Source organism: Lissotriton vulgaris, chromosome 2_1, assembly GCF_964263255.1.
Source record: "Lissotriton vulgaris chromosome 2_1, aLisVul1.2, whole genome shotgun sequence".
Taxonomy (NCBI): domain Eukaryota; kingdom Metazoa; phylum Chordata; class Amphibia; order Caudata; family Salamandridae; genus Lissotriton; species Lissotriton vulgaris.
Window position 1 is genome coordinate 1,577,649,255 of NC_141687.1, and position 20,505 is coordinate 1,577,669,759.

General features: G+C 44.6%; 1 protein-coding gene across 1 annotated transcript in view; it reads left to right on the forward strand.

Annotated features, from left to right (window-relative positions):
* Nucleotides 1-19,586, forward strand: part of LOC147732930 (speckle-type POZ protein-like A) — a 231,946-nt gene extending 212,360 nt beyond the window's left edge. The window contains exons 8-9 of the mRNA XM_086955102.1: nt 12,398-12,540; nt 19,430-19,586. Coding sequence (XP_086811228.1) covers nt 12,398-12,540; nt 19,430-19,586 — 300 coding nt within the window. The remainder of the gene's footprint in view (nt 1-12,397; nt 12,541-19,429) is intronic.
* The last annotated feature ends 919 nt before the right edge of the window (nt 19,587-20,505 follow it).

A 20,505-nucleotide genomic window follows, 5' to 3' on the forward strand; every position in this document is an offset into this window, starting at 1 on the left:
CTTGCCATGGCCGCAGTCAGGTCGCAACAGGTCTGCCTTTGGCGCACGCTGCTCCGCACGTGCCCTCTGCTAATCCGCGCACCTGCCTCCACTAAGTAGGGGAGGGAAAGTGCAGCTGGGAGGCGGGAAGGGCGGGAAACGGCGAGCGGGAGGAGGGCGGGGCTTGTGAATCGCAGGGAGACTCAGGGGCAGCAGAACTAGTAATAACCAGGCAAAATAAAATTAAGGCAACTAACTTGGGCAAAAACTAAAAAGAGAATCACTCACACAATGCCAGATGCAAATTTGTTTTTTAATTAAGGCAAATAAATTGGGCAGAACTAAAACAGATTCACTCACACAATGCCAGAGGGGAAAACTGGGCATGGCACAGAGAGCGGGTCGGAGCAGTCGCGAACCCTGCTCTTCGAGGTCACAGGCGGTTACTGTTATGGCTAGGCAGAGCTGCATGGAGGGAGAGCTGTTCCCAGGCCAGAAGGTCAGGGCACTCGCTCAGTCATCCTCACAAAAATAAATGTTAGCTTCTGAAGAAAACTGCATTTCCAAACCTTGGACAATTTTTCCTCTCTTGGGCGACCTGACTTCCTGATTTGTCATTGCGCTCAAAGCCAGACTGCACAGGTGTCCCCTTCAGGAATGCCTGATGTATGTAAGGTCCCAAAAGACACAATATTGAAAATAAATAATTCAACTTGATAGCATCAATATTCATTACTTATGAATGTGGTGCTGAAAGTTGATCATGCACCATGGGTTTCCTTTCCAAAAACATCCTTCAGGACACACATTGTGACAGATGCATTAATGGAGGAATAGTGGGCACTTATCTTTGTTTTCTCAGGAGCGTTGGCACAATTTTTCATATTTTTGCCTCAATAAGAAACTGAAGTCGCGGTTGTCTCAGCATTGTAGATTGGAGTGATATTGATATTATTGATGACTCGACATTGGGTATGCTTCTACATTGAGGGCCTGTTATTGTGTGCAACTTCCTTGATATTAAAATCCTCTCAATTATCTTTTAGTCTACTCTGACAGGATTGTTAGAATAGGTTGATACACTTTTGTCCCACCCTCTACAGGGCTTTTTGCACTGATTCTGGTGAGGGTTCATAGTTGAGAACTTTGATTTATTCTACCTCAGTGGTGCAAGATGGCCCATTACACAGGACCTACCTTTTACAAGTGGTCCAAAATGGTAACATTTATTCTATCCCCATGGACTCTAGCCCTGTAAAGAAGCCATGCTGGTGCTGATTTTGAGGCAGGTACCCTCCCAGTTGCAAGATGGCCCATTACACAGGACCTACCTTTTACAAGTGGTCCAAAATGGTAACATTTATTCTATCCCCATGGACTCTAGCCCTGTAAAGAAGCCATGCTGGTGCTGATTTTGAGGCAGGTACCCTCCCAGTTGCCCGCCTAAGCAAGATTGTCAAATACAGAGTAGTATAGCTGTGCATTTTACTATTGCTACTTTTTTTTGAGTTGGCTATATCAGCAGTTGTGATATTCTAGCCTTGTATCTACCTATGAGAGCAGCTGAAGGGTGATTTGATGCTTTGTTTTCTGTTTGCAGAGACACACAGGTATCCTGTATCTACTGGTGCCTGGCCATAAAGACTTCGCTCTTCAATGTTTTTCTGCCGTATTCTAGCCTCTCTTACCAGTTATCACTAAAGGGCAATGGGCTTGTGAGTATGGGGTACAAATCCTGGTCATCTTTATGTCTGCGGTCTTTCATGACATTGCATTAACCCCATGCCAGAGATCCAAGGCACATTTATCAGTTATCTTCCCCACTGAAAGTTATGCATAGGTTCCTCTACTTCTTCTTTACACAGAAAGAGAGGTGGAACCTAGTGAACTGTGTCAGGCTTCGGATGAACTGTAGTCCATCTTAGAATAATGTTTTTTATAATCCGGAAGAGGAAGAAGATAGACAGCGGGGGCATCCTCCAACAGGGAGTCCGCACAAGGGATTGGATGTCCCTAGGCGACACTATTCAGTTGACTATCATAGTGACCAACTTGCTTTGAGTTACAGTCCTCTCACACATAAATAGGCTGCTGTGTATTGCCAGTGCTTAATGACATGGTCATGGATAGGGAAGTGGAAGTGAGCAAGGAGGACTAGAAGGAGCAAGAGGTAGCACTGTAAGTTTCCCATGCTATCTTGCATTCTATTGACCCATTTCTGTTGCCTGAGAATGCATTCCATTTAACAAGAGCTAGAGAAACAATGTAACTTTGGAAGATGTGATAAAGATTACCACATCAACTTAAGCAGGCACTACTAGAAGGAGAAATCCTAGAAATCTGTAGGTTTGACATTATTTCCAGATACCTTGTCCCTGCAACGTTATGATTGCCGATGTGTCCTTCTGATGCTTGTATCTCAAGTGGACCACAGCCCCATATGCCCCAACAATACCTCTGCTTGCACGCCCAAGGGGAGCACTACCACTTCGGCTGCAGAACTCATCATCTGGTTAGTGGCAGATTTGCACACGCTGGGGGATCTATGCTGTGACTGTGCCCTCATATCCTATGACTCCATGGTGGAGGGTGACTTTCTGCCCCCTGTCCAGTTTCTTCTGGAAAACTCGCTACTTGCGGCACTGGGCAACACATGGAGTGATATGGTGCGAAAACTCTCTGCATATCTCACCCTGCAATATCTTCATGTTATCGGTCTGGGCAGACGTCTTACCCACTGATTAACTACATTTCCACACTGCAACACAGCTCCTACCCTTTTGTCATCGTTGGGAGGGGGACCTGTCCTGTCCTTGCTCTGACAAGGAATGAGCAGCCCTATTCGTGATCCCTGTCCATGTCCCCCATAATGCTTTTTTCTGCCTCATCAAATTTTACATTGTCCACAGGGCTTAACTTAGCCTGGCAAATTAAACTGTTACTTTAGTCACACCAACACCGCTTGTCCTCAATGCCACCTGCTCGATGCTGACTAATCCACATCCACATGCTATGGGCTTGTCCATCCTTACTGGTGTGGCTACATGATTCAACTAACCGCTTGCACAGGGCGCCCTGAATTACACACGTGGGAAATATACATTATGGGCCTGTTCTATGGGGCAAAAAGCAAAGGGGGACCTCCCGCTTACTTGATCTGGGCATGCTAACAACTAAATCCCATATCACATGGCATTGAAAATCACCTGAGCATTCTTCACTAGCACCTTTGAGGCAATCTCTCCTAATATGGGCCTAAGCCGAGAGCGCTGCTTTGCATAGGGGGGGGAATAGTTGAAGGCTACGTAAATAACCCATTACTGCCAATTGGAATACCATCCTGCATGACTCTCAAAACGAGGAGCACCCTGATCCAGGATCCCCTGATGCTACTGTAGAGGCGAGGTGGGGGGTGCAACATAGATGCTGAGAATTGAGGCAACATTTTGCAGTGGACAGGCAGCGGGGTGGCTCCCCTCTCCTATCTCACCCCACACCAGAATAAAGAATCAGTCTGTTGACCAGCATAACCATGTATTTCATTGATTGTCACCGGCAACTCGGCATAATGGAGGCTTGGGACTCGAGTTGGGTTTATTTTCATTACTTTGTTGTATTCTTAGATACTGAAATAATTTGTTTCTCAATCTGCATGCTACAGGACATCTTACTGGTCTGTTACGATCATGTTGCATAGTCCCTAATGCACTACGACACACGCACTGACTTTCCTTCTCGTTTTCAGATATGCCTGTTTTCTCATAGTTAGGCACTGTAATGGACCATTTGTTATGTACTATGCTGGGACTCACTAATATTCAGCATACAGTTTTTGCACATCAAAGTAATTTTGTTCAGTGCCAAGGACTACTATGGCAATGTATGCTTTTTGAGATCAAAAAATATTATTGCTTTTAGCTAATGTTTGTGGTGAGGGTGTGGCAGCTACCACAAAGTTATACAAAAGCCATATCAAAACGAGGCATGCATTAACAAAACCAAAATGCTGACCACCAATATCAGACCTATTGCCTTTGCCAGAGCTTATTTATGTTTTCCATTAGCTTGTTCAAACTGGTTGCACTGATGTTCCATTATTAATATTTTTCGGAAATACTAGCATCCATGAACACATTTTACTAAATGATGCTTCGAAAAAAAAATGTCACCTACAGTTTTACAGTAGTTTAGCAAAACATTTTTTCCTAGTTACATTTTTTTGTGAACATTTTATTTTGAAAGCAAAAGATCATTAATCTTGCTTTCAAACATCTACATATATTTGCATCTAATTCGAGTGCATCCTGGGACCCTTGTATGTACCCTCATATTGTTGAACTTTGCAAATACGTTTTTACACTCAAAGCACTGTCTGTAGTTCAGTCCGAACTTAGAACATTCCCTTAGAGCGTTCAGCCTAATAGGAAAGACTTTGTATTAGTGAAACATAAGTTTACCCTTAGTGAACCATAAATACAAGTGCGGACACCATTACACCATTAGCATATGGACTCAAATATTACCTTAACTGCAGACAAGGCCTTTTCCTGATCCATATTGTGGTACTGTAAACTGGCAGCCAAAGGTTTTTGCTGCTGGGGTTGGGCCTATTTGCCAGAATGACCAAATAAACATGAAAACGTGTTGTCCTTGACCCCAAACAATATGTTCTGGGATTCAGGCTATAGGAATTCCACACCCCTGGATTCCACTAAGGAATCCAAAAATGCTCTTCATTAAAAGCGATTTCCAATTCAGATTTTTTTCTAAATGGTTTAAAATAGAAACAGTTTTTTAGGCCTTTTATCTCATCCTTTCGAGTCAATCGAATAAGCTGTTAGGGCCTTGTGTTAAGTTCACAGTAAAACTGTTTAGAATTTAAAAAGTATACTACTAGCTAGGCTCGAAAGCCTATTTTAGTATTTTTTGTTGTTTTCTAAAAAGGTCCCAGCTTTAGTAACAAGGTCTTCTACAGGAGATCTGGGTCAGGAGCTCAACTTGTCCTCTTATCTGCAGCTTTCAAAGCAGCAATTAGGACTCCTCTGTAAAACCTATCAAATAAAAACTGGCTCAACACCTACCAAGGCAAAGCTTCACGAGCTCTTGGCAGTGTATGACAAGAAAACATTGAGAGGATGATACTGTTCCCCATGAGGGTCAGGAGGGAGACAGTGGAAGTGAGTAGAACTTAGAGTCTCCTGCCCTAGACAGAGAAGACCTCCAAGAGGAGGATCCTACTCTCAAAAGGCTAGACAAGAGGGCGCCAAAGTCCTGGCTATTGAGAAAGAAAGAGCTGAGATCGGTTAGGACCCATCTCTGGTGGCAACAACATTATAACTAGGGAGAAAGGGATTGTCCCCAAATATGTAGTGCGTGATGGTATCACCAAATGGTTTACAGCCTTTGAGACTGCTTATAAAATGAGGCGACTCAACCGAAAGTATCGGGGCTCTGAGGTGTTCTCAAGAAAATATGGGAATAGGCTCCTGACACTGGATGAGACAGATGCTATGTCCTATGACCTCATGAAGGATACCCTGATTTAGGGCTTTGCACTCACCTCTGAGGAAGACCGGATCAGGTTCAGGGAGACACGAAAACCCGACCTAGGTAGATTTTGTAGACTTGTCAGTGAAAACACTAGGTGGTTGGTTAGAAATAACAAGGTGCAAGACCGTGATGAGATTTATATTCTTTTTATGAAAGAGTATCTATTGAGTAACTGTGTTCCTGTGTTCCTGAAAAACTACATCAATATCTGGTAGATCTAGGTCCACTTTCTACTCAAGAGTTGAGGAAGAAGGCGGACAAATGGATCAAGATAAGGGTAACCAAGGCTACTCTTGGGGGGTGTGACTTTAAGAAAGGGGTTACTAAGCCCCCCACATTTTCACTCTTCTTCCTAGTTTGCCATACGCCAAATGCTGGGACTGAGGATCAGATATAGGCTCTTACCCACTGACAGCGGCTTCAGGACACACCTCCGCCTTGCAGGTTCTGCTGAACTTTCAGTTAATTCTGATATCTGCTCACCTTCCTTTTTGCGCAGATGTGAAACCGTCAGGGCGGGGTCCTTTTCTTCGCCTGCAATCTGGTTCAAAGCACACATTTTTCATGGCTATCTTGCCAGAATGTTGCTCAAATATGGATTTACCCTGAAAAAACAAAGACAAGAGGCGTTTGGCAAAATAGAAACAGTTTTTTAGGCCTTTTATCTCATCCTTTCGAGTCAATCGAATACTGGTGTTGTAGGGATGCCTGGTTTCAAGAACTGTGGGGACTGTCACTTCATGACGGACACACACCTTATGTTTCTCTACTGCCTGGGGCACGACCACGACCCCAAGTTGTGCCATGACTGCTGGGCCATGGCGCCTAAGACTTTGTGGGAGCTGTCCCGAAAGTTGCTTGAAGTCCAACAGTCGGCTCTGCGCCGCCTGAGGTCCCAGTCCCGTGGGAGGTCGAGGGACCAGTCGCCTAGTCGTCACCATCATTCTTCTGGATCTAAGGCTTCGCACTCGGGGTCAGGTAAGTCGAAGCATTCCAAAAAGAAGTTGAAGAAGCATTGTCGCTCTTCGACTTCCTCGACGCCTGCTCAAGTGCAAGAGTTTCTTGCGGCCATGACCCGACTCTTTGGGCCGTCTGACCCTGCCGGTGCCCGCGAGCACGACTGGGGGTCCTGCTTTGCCATCTCCAGCAGCTCCGGCTCCGTGTCGCTGGCGGCTCTGGCTCAGACGCTGCAGCCCCCCCCCCACGGATCGGGGATCAGATCCCGATCGACACGGGTTGACCTAGTGACATCTCCAACGGCGCTGATCTCCCCAGCACCGCTTCCGACGTCGCCCCCTCCTCGGGAAAACATAGTCACCAGGTTCAGCCCGGACACGGTGTCGGATCGTTACGCTGATGGGCCCTTTTGTGCGCTATGTCCATCCTCCTTATTTTGAGCCTGTTTCACAGACTTCGGAGGAAGGGGAGGACTGGGAGGGGTCTGAGGACACTCTAGTACCGGAATGCGCTTATGATCCGGACTGGGCAGAGGATTTGGGGGAGGCCAGTTGTCTTGACACCTCGCCTGACCTTGGCATGCTGTCTTCCTCTACCGTGGCTACGGAGAAGGAAGCCAATTATGCAGTGGTGTTGAGTAGGGCGGCCGATGCTCTCCACCTCAAACTCCCTACGGTGGCCGTCAGGACTAACCTCCTGACAGAAGTGCTTTAACCAGCGGCTACCTCGTTTGAGCCTTTGCAGCCGTTTAATAAAGCACTATCTGATGTTCTTTTGGGCAGCTGGTCCAGGCCCAACACAGGGACTCCTGTGGATAGGAACATAGCCTGACGACATCGCCCGGCTCTGGGTGACCCCCTCTTCCTTGCTCAACACCCCACCCCGAGAACTTGGTTGTCCAAGCCTTTACATCCTAGAGCGCATTACCTACCGCACCTCCGGATAGGTAATCTAAGAAGATAAATCATTAGTAAGAAGCTTTTTTCATCTGCCAGCTTAGGGCTGCTGTCGGTGAACACTGCATGCCCCTTGGGCCGTCATAGCCTTTCTCTGTGGGACACAGTTGTGCAGGTGCTGCCCGGAAGAGGCCCAGGTAGTTCTTTCCAAGGCGGTTGCGGCTGGGAGAGAAGCAGCAAAGTTCTCCCTACGTTGTGGGCTGGAGACTGCTGACTCACTGGGCAGGTAGATTTCCACAACTGTGGTGTTACGGTACCACGCTTGGTTGAGGACAACTGTCTTCTCATGGGATTTCCAGAACACTCTGATGGACATGCCCTTTGATGGCATTCGCCTTTTTGGCCAAAAGGCAGATAGTGCGTTGGAGCTCTTCAAGGACTCTCAGGCTATGGCCAAGCCCTTGGGCCTGTCGGTCGCTTGGTCTCCTCTGCCTTCTGCTTTTCGTTCCTTTCGTTGCCACGAAAGGGGCGCCCACAGCGTTCACAGAACCAGAGATCACAGCAGCAACAACCTCAGCTAGGTGGCAGATGTGGGAAAGGTCGAAGCGGTTCAGGGACCAGCGGGCCGGTCAGTCCACTTCCACCCCTGCAGCATCCACTTCAAAGTCTTCCTAGTCTGACCTTTCAGGCCCATCAAACGCCAGTGGGCAGATGAATACGCCATCACCTCCCACACTGGCGCAAAATCAATTGGGACAAGTGCAAATTGTCCAAAGGGGCTACTCCCTCCCCTTCGAGACAACCCCTCCAGCCATGCCACCTCAGTACCACCGCATGTCGGGGGATCACTTGGCGCTTCTCCAGCAGGAAGTTGCGGCCCTCTTGGCCAAAGAGGCCATCGAGCGCGTTCCGACGCCAAAAGTAGGTTGTGGTTGTTATACCCACTTCTTTCTGGTTCCAAAGAAGGACAAGGGCCTGCGTCCTATCTTAGAACTTCGGAACGTCAATTGCTTCCTCTGAAAGGAGAAGTTCAAGATGCTCACACTTGCTCAGGTCTTGTCTGCCCTGGACCCTCGAGAATGGATGGTGGCGTTAGACTTGCAGGACGCCTATTTGCATATTCCCGTCATGCCTGCCCTCAGGCGCTAGCTGATATCCACGGTAGACCACGAGCACTTCCAGTTCACTGTGCTCCCCTTTGGTCTTACCAGCGGCCCTCAGGTGTTCACGAAAGTGATGGCTGTGGTCGCAGCTCATCTGCACAGATCAGGGGTTTCAGTCTTCCCCTATCTCGACGACTGGCTGTTGAAGGCGGGCTCGCCCCAGGTAGTTGTCTCCCACCTCCATTCTACAGCTGACCTCCTGCATTTGCTGGGGTTTTCCATCAACATGCCGAAGTCGCACCTGATTCCCTCACAGAATTTCCTTTTCATCGGAGCAGTTCTGGACTCGGCGCAGTTTTGGGTTTATCCTCCCGAGCAGCTAGTATGGGACATTCAGGCTATGATTGAGATCTTTCAGCCTCTGTCCCAGGTTTCGGTCAGGATGACCCTTCGACTACAGGGCCTGATGGCCTCCAGCATCCTGCTTGTGGATCATGCCAGGTGGCATATGCGGGCTCTGCAGTGGGACCAAGCGCTGCGAGGCCTACGGGTAGTCTGTGCGCTCTATAAATTTAATTTTTCATTTCATTTAATTTACCTGAACTTCCAGTGGGCACAGCATCAGGGCAATCTGTCCGATCACGTCCATATCTCGGAGGGCAGGGCAATTGCAGTGATGGCTCAAGAATCGCGATTGGGTCAATGGCAGATCACTCTCCCTTCCCCAACCAAAACATACAGTTGTGATGGACACGTCCCTTCTGGGATGGGGCAGCCACATTGGGGAGGCAGAGATCTGAGGCCTCTGGTCTCCGGCGGAGTCCAAGCTCCACATCAACCTTCTGGAGCTTCAGGCGATCCGACTTGCACTGAAGGCATCCCTTACTTCTGTCATGGGGAAGAGTAGTGCAGGTGTTCACCGACAACAACACAGTCATGTTGAACTGCAACAAACAGAGTGGGTGGGGTCATGGACCCTTTGCCAAGAGGCTCTGCGCCTCCGGGCTTGGCTGGAAAATCAGGGCATGTCCCTGATGGTTCAACACCTGGCAGGTTCTTTGAACGCCAGGGTGGACAAACTCAGCTGCCGGTGCATGATGGATCACGAATGGCGTCTGAACTCAGACGTGGCGCAAGGTTTCTTTCAGCAATGGGGAGAGACTTGGTTAGATCTATTTGCAAACAAAGCAAATGCGCAATGACATCAGTTCTGTGCATTGGAATTTCCAAGGCAGCACTTGCTCGGCGACGCTTTTCGTCAAGAGTGGAGTTGCGGTCTGTTTTTCGCCTTTCTGCCTATACCACTTCTGCCCAGAGTGCTGAAGAAGATCAGGCAAGACCGGAACCAAGTCATCCTTGTGGCTCCGGACTGGGCTTGAAGGGTATGGTATCCCGAGCTACTCAGTATGAGCATCGATCCCCCGATCCATCTGCCTCTTTGGGAGGATCTTCTGTCGCAGCTGCGGGGGAGGGTTATCCACCCGAACATGTCCAGCCTCCACCTCCTTTCGTGGAGATTGAGCGGTGGCAGTAGACGTCTTTCGACCTACCCCCGAAGTCTGTAATGTTATCTTGGCAGCGAGGCTTCCCTACACTAAAATGGTATACGCCTGCAGGTGGAATAAGTTTGTGGCAATGTGCACAGCAAAGGCTGTGGATCCCCTTTCTGCCCCTCTTTCAGAGGTCCTTCTTTTTCTTCTATCTTTAGCAGGGCTCTGCTTTGGGCACTAGCAAAGGCTATCTTCCAGATCAGCCTTTCCTTTTCAAGTCCCCTGTTGTAAATAGATTCAAGAAAGGCATCACACACTTAAATCTAGTTCTTACTTTTCTGATATGTGCTCCCTTTGAGCCACTTCACACTTGCCCTTTTCGTCTCCTCACTCTAAAGATTGCTTTCCTGGTTGCCACCTTCTCGGCCAGAAGGGTTAGTGAGCTTGTCCTTCTTTTCTGCCAAAGGTTGTCACTGCCTTTCACTTCGGGCACACCATCACTTTGCCCACTTTCTTTCTGCCTCCTCATCCCTCAAAAGAAGACGAGAGGATCCACTGTCCGAACTCGAAACGCGCACTCTCTTCCTATCTGTACCGCACACAACAGTTCCGGGTACATGACCAGCTCTTTGTTGGCTATGTGGGTGCCAAGACAGGTCAGGCTGTGCACAAGGGGACTATCTCTCAGTGGGTTGTTCTGTGCATAAAGGCTTGTTACTCCTTGGCTAAAAAGTGAGCCTCCTGTGGGGTTGCAAGCCCACTCAACCAGGGCGACGGCAGCCACTACTGCTCTGGGACGGGGAATTCCTTGCATGACATCTGTCAGGCAGCTACATGGGCCTCGCTGCACACGTTTACCAAGCACAACTTGCTGAACAGCCAAGTTCGGAGAGACGGCTTCTTTGGCTGTTCTGTTCTCCAGGACTTTCTGGTGTGATCTTGGTTTGCAGACCCACCACCGGGGTTGGTATTAGTGGGGTATCTATTCTAAGGTAAGGAATCTATCACTACTTGTTTCTTTCAGTTGCACAAGTTACTTGCCTTTAGTAACAATATATCTGTAAGAAACATTAGTAGTGATAGATTCCTTAACGCCCCACCCATCCTCCCCGTTCTGCGAATTGATTTCTAGGGTTAAGGTCATCCCTTTCAGGGCCCTAGTTTCATGGCACCAGTGGTCAGTTTCTTGCATGTCTCTGCGTTCCTGGCATGGAAAGTCATGTACATAACTGACGTCGGCGCGCGTGGGCACGTCTAAGTAGCTCCAGCGACGTCATCCTGGCGCCAACAACGCATGCAAGCCGCACGACGACGCCTACCGACCCGCAGGGATACTGCTGACAAAAAACTTTCCGGATCCAGTCTGACGCCTGGGGATAATTCTAAAGTAAGGAATCCATCACTTCCTATGTTTCTTACAGATATATCATTACCGAAGGTAAGTAACTTGTGCATTATTGTTTTATGACCGAATTACGGCAGCAAAGATTAATATTTTACCACCAATTTAAAAATATAGGGTAACCCATTTGCAAACAAGAAGAGGTCCCCAAAAGACCTCTTACCCTTTGAGAATGTTAAAAAATTAAAACAAAACAGCCTGCATTTCAAGAAAAAAGATTGCTTTATTTAAGGTGCATCACAGGTGTGGTGGTTCTGCTGACCCTAGCATACCTTCTTCCCTTTGAAGAATATCATTCCTAATAGGTCACAAACTGTGACCAACCTCACCGATATTCATGAGGTAGATCGATTTGTGACCCACTAGGAATCGATAATTTAATTATGAAAGTTGCATATATTAATAGCAATTTCCTAATTTTGACTCATAGAAATCGCAATTTAAAAATTACTATCCCCATGTTGGTAAATTTGGCCCTAAAACTATAAAGCTGGGAGTAATATGTTTTAGTTACATTGTCGAGGAAAACAAAAGAACTATCGGTGGATTGCGTGAATAAATCTTATCTGCTGGTAATTACTTGGCGTCACCCCCCAGTTCATTGGTTTTTTTTTAATACATTTTTTTTTACTCACCCTGCCGTCTCATAGAGAAACTGCCCAAATGCAACTTAGCCTTGATCCTGCTCCGTCTGCGCTTTCCCATAGCACTTATGGTATTGAAGTGTAGAAAACAAAAAATTATTGGGTGGAATGCTTAAATTAATCTCAGCCCCTAGTAACTACTTAGAAAGCATTTTAATCCATCATTTTTGTTCTCAATGTGACACATCAGATAGAAGCCAGTGATTGCATCAGCCCCTATCATCATTTCTTTAGTTTCTGTAAGACTATGATCCTGTTATCTTTATTTGTAGCCTGTGCAGATTTTTGACACACTTGAATAATGTAAAAAGATGGATTGAATTACAGTTTAGGTTCAGTTTGATGAGTTACTGCAATTATTTGTTTTATTTTATAGTATGCACTTGATCGTCTAAAGCTAATGTGCGAAGAATCTTTGAGTGGTAACCTCACAGTAGAAAATGTTGCTGCCATTCTTGTACTTGCAGATTTGCACAATGCAAAGCAACTAAAAACACGAGCAATTGACTACATCTGTCGGCAAGTATTGTTTTTATACACCATCCTTAATAGTTGTGCCTATAATCATTGGGCTTTCTGGTATGATAATTGTCAAATGAAACATTTTTGCTAGTAGCAGATGAACAGGGGCACACATCTGGGGCTATGTACCCCTTCAAAAGTGAAATCTTACAACTACACTGACTCAAAATGATGCAGAGTGAGCAGCACAGAAGTATGCATTGAGTGGTGCGTTCACTGTCTCTCTGTGTAGCCCTGTCTGCAATGAATGCTTTAACTCTCTAGAGTAATCTAATTGGCATGCAATTCTGTTGTTGAATTTAATGTAGCCCCAATCACTGCCATGGACCTCTGTGGAAGGGTGTCAACCAGGATGGGATCAATCATGATGTGCCCCACATTGTGAGCCTGTGCTCACAGACGTCATGTGCATCAGGTGCAGTTGTGGACGAGGCACCTTATTACCCCCGCAAAAAAAGTGGTTGCTGTGTTTCACACAACAGGAATACCACCACCTTTGAGGGGGGGCTTCAAGGCCCTCACAAATATTCATACATTGGGAGTACCATCCACCTGTTGAAAATTCGCAATCTAGAGCACATGCAAGCTACAGCTAAAAAAGATACCACATATCGTGTGGCAAAGCATTTTGCAGAACAGCATCAAAGTAATGGGGATCTATTACGTTTCTTTGGGTTGGATGAGGTGTTTCCCAATATACGTGGAGGAGATAGTTATCAAACTAAAGAGACTAGTCTCGGTATATAATTGACTTAGAAACAATAAACCCAAAGGGGATGAATAGTGGAGAGGAAATGGCTCTACATCTGGGTGATTAAGGAAAGTATATAGTAGGCATTGGGCACTCGTTGATGGTGGAAAGGTTTGCTGTAATTAAAAATGAGAATTTGTGAAAGGATGTAAAATTGTTCAAGTTAACTGATATTCAATGCAGATCAGATAGGGAAATATAATTCGTCTTATGATGAGGTTAGGATTTACAAAGCCGATACACGGCGTGATGTAGGTATAATTTAGTATTGCTCATATGCTAATATAGCTAAGTGTAAGTCGATACACAGTGGAATAAATATTAGTTTTGATACAGAGCAGATATATGATAAACATTTGGGGCAATTTTGCTCATATGTTTTTGAAAAGTAATTAAGCCGATATACGGCTTTACTGGTTATTGTGAGCAGTATTAGCAAGGTTTCTTCTATTATAGATGTGCAAACTCGTAGCCGACATGCGGCAAAACAATGACATTTCTCGTCATTGGGAGAAAGATATGAGCAAAGAAGTAGGGCTGATGAGAATTATAAATAATAATATGTATGAGATGCAACAGTAACTTGTTTTTTAGAATAGAAAATTATTTTATCATGAAGTGAAAGAATAAGCATTTTTAATATTAAAAAATGGCAGTTTGTTTTGATTACAATGCCCCGGAAATCATGTGCGCAGCATTTGGCGTGCTTATGAAACATATGATGAAGGCGATTGCCCAAAAGTGGCATGTTTTGGTAATGGAATAAAAAACGGATGCTAAAAAAAAAAACAAGAGTGAGTATTTTTTGAAGGATTTACGGAAAAAGGAGCAGTAATTGAATTTGCGGTGCACCTCCGCGAGAAAGGCACCTGTTCACGAGTGCGCCACGTAGGTGCAGAAGGAACAGAATATATATATATATATTACCTACTGGCGGTCACCAGTATGCAGTTATAGTTAGGACCTAGTTTCCATCGAAAATCCGCAACATTCTATTTGCAATAACTTTGGCGCTGGTTTACGAATACACGCAAAATTCTCCAAGAAAATGGCCTGTTCCTCTGAAGCGGGGGCCGAGAAAAAAGGGGGGTCCCAAAACGTGTTTTCTCCATGCAACTTTCCATAGGGACCTTTAAGACGGGCTACAGCCCGAACTGCTGAACGGAATTTTACCAAATTTGGCAAAAAGGTAGAGTTTGGTCCGCAGATTACGCTTTTTGTTAAATGGTGTAAATCCGTTCAGTAGTTTCTGAGAAAATCTAAAGTAAAATCATAGATATATCCATAGACGAAGTACCGTACGAGTACTATCTGAGGATAGTGTGCGTACCATTACAAGCACGAGCTGCATGCTAGTTGGCTGTCGACTGTCTGTCAACACTCCAAACAAGTGTTGGCATCCATCTTGTGTATCGGTAGAACCGAGGCACAAGAAAGCAGCAAAAGAAATGCGAAAAACGCGCAAAGGGAGCTGGGTAGAAACACCCTTACCCCGTAGGCCTGCTCAGGGGGTTCCACAAGGACCCCCTAGGCAAAAAACATTAAAAAAATAAATAAATAAATAAATAAATTGTGGTACACGCGTAAGGTACGCGTATGCTGCGAAAAAGAAGAAAAAAACAGAAGCCCGCTTTATTGTTAATTAGCCCTAGGGGGGCCAAATCCCGGGGGGGGATGTTTTTATTTATAATGGGTGGCCCAGAGTGGGGCCCAATCCTCTGACCAGGCCTTGGCCGAAATCCTCTGTAATGAGATAGCCAGACAAGAGGCACACCCTTCTCGTACATCATGAACAAGACCTGGAAAGAACTTTCCCTCAGCATCAGATGAACCCCCACACTGAAAGGATTCAGGAAGAGCCATAACATCTGCCTTTTCAAATGACAAAAGCTGAACAAATCCCCCCCACATACTCGCCCAGCGCTTGGAAATCCCCACATGTGAATAGTGAGGTCTATACATCCCTAATTGATTAATTCATACGCCACCACAGTTTGTGTTTGAGTGTTATGAACAGGCCCTGCCATTGATTTGGCTTTCTGTAACTAGTGGGTTGTGAAATGAGCAGTACTACCTTCTTTAATATATACAGAATCTCTGAGATTGGTTTGGTTTGGCTTCAAGTCTGAGAGCTACTTTTAGGGTGCTGGTGAGCTACCAGTAGTTCCCGAGCTAGTAGTTGGATATCCCTGGTATATATAGTGAGTGGGGAATTGTAGTCCTGAAGCCCACAAGGACGCCACCCGCAGACACCACCACCTCAGATTAGCCAAGAGATCCTCCTTCACAGACCGCTTGGATAACAACGCACATGACAGCAAAGAGCTCTTCAGCATTATAAAGGAACTCTCCAACCCCAGCGCCAACGCCAACGTCATCCCGCCCTCACAAGAACTGTGCGGCTCACTAGCCTTCTTCTTCCACCACAAGAGCGTTGACATCCACAACAGCTTCAACACCACGACAGCCCCGACTACGCCAGACTCCAAATCCCCTGTGAAACTTTGTGGGAAATATGTTTAAATATCTGTTTTATATTTTGTCATTTGTATTTGTGACTACTGATCTGATTGGGACCTTCGGTGTTGCTGTGAAGGAGGAAAATGCATTTTTGATATAGTTATTTCGACAAATGTATACAAAGAGTACATTTAAAATCGTATCTTACTAAATAGCTACAGTGAAACTTTATGTAAAATATGTCTATATATGTGTTTTACACTATGTTAAAAACACCTGATGTTTGCAGTGTGTACTTGGCAATGCCACTCATAGAATCATACAGGCACTACCTGTTCAATCGTCAAGGACATTCTTGCTCCACCACTCTGCAAACATGCCTCCTGGCACAGTACTAGTTTGGGGATGAGGTCCCTTTGGCTATTGAGGGTCGTTCACCCTCCTGTTACCTCCAGAAAGTCCCATATAGTCAGTTTGCCAAGAGGTCTTTGGAGGCCATGCCCCATTTCTGCACCACTCTGCAAATGCATCTCCTGACACAGTACTGGTTGGGGAATGAAGTTCTTTTGGATGCTAAGGAACCTTGGAGACCAAGAAGCACTCCTGGTACTTTCTGTAAGCCCTACACATCGGTATTTGTATGAGCAGGTCAGAGGCTGCGCCCACTTCTTTTTATAACAAGGCACCCTACGCTTAGGACAAGAAGGGCAGACCTTAGGGTTGAATAAAATGATAGTTTTAGATTTTGGAAGTACTTTTAATTTCAAAGTCGAATTTGGACATAGGTTTAATTTAAAAGCAGCATACATAGCAGGACTGTCTTTAAATTGACAGCACTAAAAAATGAATGAGATACCAACACTTCTAACAAAACAGACAGGGTTTAAATACTTAGCAACAAAAGTGAATCCCTCTTGTGTATCCTATATGTATTCACATGCTACTCTCATCTGTTATTCCACAAGAATCGTTTACTAAACAAACTTGCATTGTTCTAACCATGGAATGAGACCCGTTTAATGTAAAAACATCTTGAAAATTCAGTATTCCAAGTTGACAACTTGGAATATTGAATTTTCGGGTTTGTATAATAGGTTTTTGTATTTTGTATTTATTTTATATTTTTTCACTTGATATACTTGCAAAATAATAATGAATGACAAGGTTCTTTTATCAATGAAATTTAGTCAAATACATTTATATAGAAAAGTATTGAAAATGTATTAAGAACAGAAGAGGGTAAACCCAAGGTGTACGGGGGACTTGGGTGGGGGGGGGGTAATCTTGGAGGTTATCTTCTATTATAAGATTGGTATTAATTTTTCAGTCTTGTTTGAGAAGTGTTAGACAATTATGATGTGTATCCTTTAAAGAGATGGCATGTTGTTGCTTTAATTAAAAAATGAATAATCAAAAATTAACAGAAGAGGCTTGTTTTTAATATGATATGATGAGGATTGTTTAAACTGTGAATTGCATTTGACAGTATTTAATGTGACTCATTTTCAGATTGTTTGAGACGTATTGTTATATTTTCGATATTCAGAATTACGCTATTATATTAAAGGACAGATGTTTTTACATTAACGCCTTCCATGTGTCGGATGGCTCTCGGCCGTCTGACGTCTCAATGGGCTTGGGCTTTGGACAGCTGCAGGCTGTCTTATTTCCGCACATATAAAATCCGCCTGCACAGGTTGGAAGGATGAAGGATTGTTGAGTAAATGATTCTTGTGCAATAAGAGAGGTAAGAGGCGTGAGACTACATATAGGATACACAAGAGGGATTCACTTTTGTTGCTATGTATTTAAATTGACAGCAGACTCCACAGCAGTGCACACATAAGTGCATTAGGTCCACTGGGGTCTCTAAACCTACATGTTCTACCATATACTAGGGATTGACAGATAGGGGATGTATGTTGTTACAACGCAATGTTTTACATCGCAGTACTTTACGACGCATGTTTTACAATGCAAGTCGTTACCACGACTTGCGTTGTTGGGGGCTGGATAGTGAATAGTTTAAATTACTATTCCAACTCCAGTCCCCATGGATAGTAGGTAAGGAGTTGGATAGTAAATTAAACTATTTACTATCCTGGAGCGCCCCCAGCGCAATTCGTTGTTACAACTTGCGTTGTAAAAGTTGCGTCGTAAGGGAACTGCGGTGTAACATCCGCGTTGTAAAGGATGTTCCCCACAGATAGGTTGTCTGAACCAATTGTAATGACACCTAATCGCCAATTAACTTTTAAACAGGGCACTCTCCCTGGGACAGGCTAGCAGAGCCCAGGAAACAATCTTTGTCAGTAACTACCAGAATCAGTAAAAATGAGTGGTCATGCCTGGGTTGGTGCCAAATCCTTTAGTGGGGGCAAATGTCCATCTGGAGAAACCAATCCTGACTTTGGTGACACTAACGGGTCTAGCAGATTCGGGTGCAACCTTTGGCTGTTTAAGATCTGTCTGTTAATATGGATATCAATGTGTTTATTGATAAGAAATGAACTGGTGTCCCTATTAATAGAATCACCTGTTCTGAACTCCACATCTACCCCCACACTCAAGTATGTAGTCAGGCAGGCCCTGCGACCTAGGCCTGAGATTACTGATTGACTGGTCAGAGGTAGGAGGGTGTGTAATTGGCATGCAAACACTCCGCAGGAAACCCTTGATCATCAGTTAGGAACACATAGCTAATCAGGACCTAGTACTCGTGGGATCACTGTCCTCGTGAGTTCGAGACCCACCTGTAGTAACTATTTGAATATTAAATTATGACTCTTAAAGCAGCTTAATGATCGCGTACTGGAGTCAATGCACATGACACACATGCCAGAAATGGCCTTTCAATGTCACTCAGATTCACACATAAGAATCGTCTTCCAAGTGTACTCTGGAACGAAATCTACATCTTTTCCCTTGAACTGATCATGGTTTTTCAGAGTTTAAAGTTGTTTCTTTTCCAAATGGCACTGAGATGTGGATGTTAACCAATAAATAGTATACTACATGCTTCTATTTTTAGCATGCTTGTGGTTATGAATAGCATAGCGGGTGTAGTTATGATTGGTTGTTATTTTTAGATGTTTCTGCTTTCCAAATGTGTGCCATCATTAATTCAAGGCTAACTTTTCCCTACGCTCCCATTCCAGCCCCTCTCCTAATTCAACTGTAGGGGCTCCCATTTAGCTAGGGTGCATGAAATGGGTCTGGGCCTGGTCCCTGTATGATTTGTCTTTCTCCCTTTGAAGATCAGTTTGGCTACCCAGCCGCCTCCCTGTCCTGGCATCTGCAGCTGCAGATCTCTTCCCACCAGACGGTCTCTTTGTTTCAACCCAACCACTTCACACCTATTCAGGAGCAGCCAAGGCTCAGCCTATCAAATGCTAGCCAGTCAGAAAAGGCTGCTACAAGGCTGTTTTTGTTAATTTCAGGACAGCAAGTTCTATGTTGTCCATAACCTGTATCGAAGTTTCTCAAACACTACATGTGATAGAAAGATAAAATAATAAAGGGCTGAAGAAAATTGCGCAAAATATGTTTCCTTGGCATTTTAATTGTTTAGGAAGAGTCAATGTAACTGTAACATTTATTGTAATATATTTTGGTTATGTATTTTGATGTGTCCTTTGTGTGTGTGTTTAATATTAAAATATCTGTCTTTTTCAGACATGCAACTGAAATAATGGAAACTGCAGGATGGAAGTCAATGATCCACTCACACCCACATTTAGTTGCAGAGGCCTTCAGGTCACTATCATCAGTACAGTCTTCAAATTGTGGAATACCACGGAAACGGCTAAAACCATCCCCCACCCCGCCATGAACTTCATAAATTACATAATTGCCTTAATTCGGCATTGTTTAGAGCCTTCTTTGCTGCGCAGACTCAGCTTTATGTCACAGTAATAGCCATTAACCATTAAGTGCTTGCCACGGTCCACGTCAAGATCCAAAGCCAACTCTAGCACATTCTGTGTTTCAATACTTATTTCTAGTATTCCTGAGTTCTCTGATCTACATTTTCCACCCAATCACTGACATAACTATAGTTTACAAACACAGTGTTCCATTGGGTTTAAATTGTCTATTGTTAGCTCTAATGGGGTTATTTATTTTAAATGATATTTAGCACAAGATATATTTGCCATACTATTGATCCAGGCTCTATTGATACCATCTCAGGAGAAATAGAGCTCCTTGTTGATGTATTCCATAATTAAAAGAAGGTTTGGACAGTGACAAAAAAACTTGATGAGATTCGTTTGGAGCATATTATTTGTCGTATAAAAACTGTCCTAAACATACAAGAGTAGAACATGTGATAGGTCAATTTGCTATAATGTGAAAACTACCCAGTGATCATGAAAGACATATTTACCTGAGTGGGAAAACAAACTATCTCGAAACAATTATTGCTAAATTCGAACAACTGTGCAAAGACCTCACATTTTTCAGCAATAAAATAAAGTCAATCCACAATACAGCATCAGTCCATATAAAGTCTGTCAAGCCAATTCCTGGGGGATCTGAGGAACTCGAGAGCAACCATGCAAACTTTGTGACAAATTGAATACTGTAAAAACAGTATTTGATGGACAGAATGCAGAACAATGTCATACATTCACCCCAGTACAGAGATGTGCTCACCATGCCATTCTAGTTTGAACCCAGCCAAATGCAAATCAGTCTTAACCCTGTGCCCAATGGGAACAGTCCAGCCTGATCTGCCAGGCCTGCTCCTC